This window comes from Lepisma saccharinum, chromosome 15, assembly GCF_977018435.1.
Source record: "Lepisma saccharinum chromosome 15, izLepSacc3.1, whole genome shotgun sequence".
In the NCBI taxonomy this organism is placed as follows: domain Eukaryota; kingdom Metazoa; phylum Arthropoda; class Insecta; order Zygentoma; family Lepismatidae; genus Lepisma; species Lepisma saccharinum.
The window spans coordinates 47,349,307-47,354,695 of record NC_139243.1 but is presented as its reverse complement, the minus strand read 5'-3'; the positions used below and the strand labels follow the sequence as shown (position 1 = coordinate 47,354,695).

Below are 5,389 nucleotides of genomic sequence, written 5' to 3'. Positions count from 1 at the left end.
AATGGCTGGGATCCTCGGAGGGGGGTGACGGCAGCATGCAGAGGAGCTTGGTGTTCGGCAGAAGATGGCAGGAAACGACGGTAGAAGTTGATCATGCCGAGGAAGCGACGCACGCCGCGAGCCGTGGCTGGTCGTTTGAAGTCCTGTAGGTCTGCGATGCGGTCGGGAAGCGGTCGTGTACCGGCAGCGGAGACTTCGTACCCAAGGAACGTGACGGAGGGGGTCCCAATCACACACTTCTGGGTGTTAATCAGGATGCCGTGGTCCGAGAGACGTCCGAAGAGGGCGCGTAGGTGTTCGCGGTGTTCCTCGTGGTTGCGTGATGAGACGAGTATATCGTCGATGAATGGAAAGCAGAAATCCAGTCCTGAGAGCACTTCGTCGATGAAACGCTGGAACGTCTGCCCGGCGTTGCGTAGTCCGAAGGTCATGTATGGGAACTCGAACAACCCGAATGGCGTGGTGATCGCTGTCTTCGGGATGTCGTCTGGGTTGACAGGAATTTGTGTGTACGCCTTGACCAAGTCGATGACCGAGAAGACGGTGCATCCGTGGAGGTGGTTGCTGAAATCGTGGATGTGCCTCACTGGATAGCTGTCCGGAATCGTCCGGGCATTGAGGCCACGGTAGTCCCCGCACGGTCTCCAGCCCTCCGTTTTCTTGGGTACCATGTGCAGCGGCGAAGACCAGGGGCTGTCGGAGCGACGTGCGGTGCCTTCGCGCAACATGGAGTCGAATTCGGCCTTGGCTATTTGTAGGCGATCTGGAGCTAGGCGGCGAGGTCGGCTGGACACGGGGGGGCCCGGGGTCGTCCGGATGTAGTGGACCGTGGAGTGACGAACTTCTCGCGGCGTGCCGGCGGGACGCGTGAGCGTCGGGAAATCGGCTAGGACGTCGCTGTATGAAGAATCGTTCGACAAGGCCTTGATGCTGGGTTGCATAGTATTCGTTGGCTGGCAGGGAGCCGAGAGTCCCGTTCGTCCGTCGAGCAGGCGCTTGTTGCGACAATCCGGCAGCAGCTCAAAGTGGTCCAGGAAGTCCGATCCGATGATGGGCACGGAAACGTCCGCGACGACGAAACGCCATGAAAACTCGCGACGCAGGCCGAGTTTGAGGCAGAGGGGCAGAATTCCGTACGTCTTGATCGTCGAGTCGTTTGCGGCACTGAGCACGTAGTCGGTCGGATGGCGTCGGTCCGGGAGCAAACGTCTCGGGAAACAACAAATATCCGACCCTGTGTCGACGAGGAAGCGGTGGCGGCTATAGCGGTCGGTCACGTACAGGCGGCTTCCACCAGGACGGCAGCCGTTTGCCGCGACTAGCGGCTGCCGTTGGTGTTTGTTGTCGCGGGCGCGTACGTGCATGGGTCGTTGCACCTCTGAGCCTGGTCGCCGAAGCGGTGGTGATACCAGCATATTCCCTCATCTCTTCCTCTTGACGGCGATCTGCGGCCGTAGCGGCGCGGGCTGGTACGGTCACGCGATTGCGAGCGACCGCGGAAGGCGCGAAAGTCGCTTTGCAGGGACGCGACTTGACGAGTTAGCTCCTCGACGCGTTGGAGAAGCCGAACCGTGTCGGAGGCGGGCGCGAGTGGCGTCGCGGTCGCGCAGATAGCCGGCGGGTTGGGCGAGACGAACTGTGCGGCGATGTTGCTTGTCGCGGGGGTGAGCATGGGGGGGCTCACCTCCACGATGCGGTCCGCGAGCGTGGCAAGTTGGTCCAGCGGAAGTTCCGAAGACTGCACCTGCAGAATCGCTTGAACTTGAGCGGGCAGGCGTTGGAGCCACAACGTGCGCAGCAAGTCGTCACGCATGGGAGTGGTGCCTGCGAGTGACTGGAGGTGACGTAGGAACTGGGACGGTTTGCGACTGCCCATTTCTTCTTCCATCAGGATCTGCCGCAATCGCTGATTTTCAGACAGGGAAAATCTTCGCGTGAGTTCCGTCCGCAGCCGGGTGTAAGGGTCGGTTGCCGGTGGTGTACGTATAATGTCTCTCACTTCGAACGCGTACCGACCTTCTAACTGTCCCACGACGTATGCGAACTTCGTCTCCTCCCGGGTGATGTGGGCGATGGTGAACTGGGCCTCCACTTGGGAGAACCACAATTCCATGTCCTCGGGCCAGAATGGGGGGAGCTTCACACTCACTCGATGTACGGAGTCCTGTTGCGATTGTACTGCGTGCGGTGCTGGAGTCCTCGGTTGAAGTGCTTGCTGTCTGAGTTGCTCGTTTTCCCGCCTGAGTTGGTCGAGCTGCGCTTGAAGTTCCTCTGTCATCGCGGTGTAGTTGGTGCGTCCAGAACAAAGGGGGTTGGGCGCGTCGTCTAGCGTGAACTTGTTCGATCCGGCTGGTATGGTACACAAAGGGGGGTAATCACGATTCACGGCCCCCCAAAAAAACGATCACGTCGGGGTCACCAGTTTGGGGAATAATCACCAAATTAAAGGGTGTTGGCTTACCTGGTTGTTTATTCTAAAAGAACACTACAGCTAGATGAACACTACAAACACTAAGTAACACTGCAAGAGACCGCTCCCGTCGTTGTCCTGGAGATGGCTGAAATCTCTCTCTCTGGCTCTTTTCTTCCCCAGTCTTTCACCCCTGGTTCCAGGGGTCAAATCCCTTGCGTCTGGTAAGGCGGTTCCTTCTCCCCCCGTTAGGTGGCAGCAAAAGTCAGCGGCTTTAGGTGGCTGTCGCTACAAGCTTGATACAAATATTAATTTGAACAATGTATGTCCTTCAAATTGTGTTGAATATGTTCAAATAAAATAAATACTTAGCAGAATTCTTTAATTTGCTTGGATACTCGATTATATTTAATATTACATATTCTTGATACTACATATGTTGCTACATATCCTTTTGATAATACATTTTTAGGTACATATTTTATCAATTATTGTTACATATTTATGTACATATTTTGTAAGAATCTGGAGTCCACTCATCACTCACAGAGAAACTGGTCCTCAAATATTTAGGTATTGATGTTCAAGTGATTATTGTTTTATTCTATTAACGGAAGTTATTCTTACTACCATTTTTTACATTACATTCTTCCTTTCAAGTAGTTTCCTAATTGTCTTCACAATGCTAGGTAAACACTAAAACAATGGGACTCCAAACAAACATTGACTCTGGGACATAGTGAAAAAATACATCAATATTACACACATAATACATGTTTTTGGATCATTACGAAAGATGCAGAAAAATCAAACAATCTTTCCATTCAGGACATGCAACTACAAAAAAAAAAACTTTTATTGAAGTTGCATTCAGATTTGAAAAACATTTGTGTTCATACACTTGACACTAGTATATATATTTACTCTTATCTAATTTAATTGAAACACTTTTAATTTACTTATTCACGTGAAAATGAAATGAAACCGAGAAAAACACAAATGAAAGGTTGGACATTGTATTGTCACCCAAATGTTAATTGGTTGACTTTTGATCTCATAACCAAAGTCTCCGGGTTGAGTCCCAGCCTGTTTATGGGTGTTCTTTGTCCTTTCATATATTTAGTCTAATGATCACTCATCCTCATATCACAATTAGCCAAAAGTGACAGAAAAATGACATTAAAATAACAAAATTACAATTGCAATTACAGATATTGGGTTGAAAGATACTGTAACATACTTCAACACAAAGTTTGGCATATTTCATGATTGGGTAATGAAAAGAAACATTCTAAAATTAAACTCGGCCATTTCAGTGTTACCTGTATAACATTCAAATATAAAATTTAAGGTTCTAAACATGGGATTGGATTAACATATTCATAATGAACTGATTTCATAGAATTATGAGGAACTTTGTGTCATCTGCTAACAATTGAAAAATAGAAAGATGATTAGTATAACATAAAAGTGAATGCATGAAAAGCATTAACAAAAATATGTTAGATGTGTGACACTTTTAAAATTTAGCAAAGTTTGACTTTCTTTGTCTGTGAATCCTATAGGATACATACACTAATATTTTTTAACTGAAGTATACAAATTATGTTTATTCACAAACATTTAAACCCAAATCCAATTAAAGCAATAATTATACCAAGATTGATTCATTTTGTTATTTACGTGGAATAGGATCACTTTTCGTGGAATGTCCCAAATACATATTGCAGAATCTTTCGATATCTTCTGCATTAATAACACGTGTTATCTTAGTACTGCAAAGGTGTTACAGAAAATTATTTGTTGTGTTAAGTAATGTATGGCAAGTTTAAATGCAGTAATGTTGCAGTCAAAATGTTGGTTCTGTTCTGATTCAAAGGTGTAACTTGGAAGTGGCAAGCAGGGGCACTCGGCCTTGCAAAATGATATGTTTATTAAAATTTAGAACTTAAAAGATGAGAGTGTTAACTTCTTGGGATCTGAGGAGTGAAGTGATAAATAGTAATATTTGTGATTTCACAAATGTAACAGTTATTTAGTAAATAATTCTGTATGCTCCTTTTATGAGATGGAAAACTTTTTTTTCTCTTCCCAAAATTAAGCCTCAAGTTAAAATCAGCTCCTCAAAATGAAGTCCCAAGTTACGAACATGTTCTGATTCATTTATCCATTAACATTGGTTTATTTTTGTTTAATATTTTTGCAGGTGTGTTTTGTCCATTAGTTTATATATAATGTGAAAGTGGTCATATTAACAGAAATTGATTTTGGGAAAAAAAATTAAAGCATATTCCATCACAAATCCCAAGTATATTTTCTTGCTCCTTTTCATCATTTAACTTTGAAAGGAAGATATCTGGTGTGATATAAATTTTCTGTTTGTATTTTTGGTTTTTGAAGCATTTACACCAAAGATTATTCATCCTTCCATGTAAAACCATGCAGTTTCATTGCAATAGCAACCATCCAATGCAATATACCTATTTATAGCAGACATGATATAATATAAATATGTAATGAAGGGGTCCTGGGTGCAGTACCCGGTGGAGGCACATGGCACGGTGCCCACTTTAAACTGTAGGTCCTGTCTCGATTAACATTTCTGTGCATAAAGCAGACTTAAAACAACAAATCAATCAATCAATATAATCATAGGTGTAGCTAGAACTTCATATTTGGGTGTGCACAAAGAAAAAAAAATGAGGTCTTGTACTTTTTTAATAGCATATTTTGTAACACAATCACTTGGCTCTTTAACTGCACTGATTTTTGTAAAGGAATATAAATTCACTAAATGAGAGTGTTGAAAATTTCTGAATATCTGTAGTAGAAAAAATCAAATTGCATAGAAATTACACACACAAAATGTTCATAAATGTTACAAACAAATACATCAAAATACACATCATCTATAACAAGAGACGTTTGTCAAAAGGTACAATGTTCTTAAACTCATCAATAACTTCATTTACATCAATA

General features: G+C 44.5%; 1 protein-coding gene across 1 annotated transcript; it reads right to left on the bottom strand.

Annotated features, from left to right (window-relative positions):
• Positions 1-1,318: 1,318 nt before the first annotated feature.
• On the bottom strand, positions 1,319-2,278 carry LOC145999230 (uncharacterized). Its single transcript, XM_083136166.1, has one exon. The coding sequence runs from the start codon at positions 2,276-2,278 to the stop codon at positions 1,319-1,321; it is 960 nt and encodes a 319-aa protein (XP_082992292.1).
• Positions 2,279-5,389: the final 3,111 nt, after the last annotated feature.

Excerpts from the sequence above, each read along its gene's own strand:
- LOC145999230 (XM_083136166.1), bottom strand. The coding sequence starts at position 2,278 with ATGACAGAGGAACTTCAAGCGCAGCTCGACCAACTCAGGCGGGAAAAC.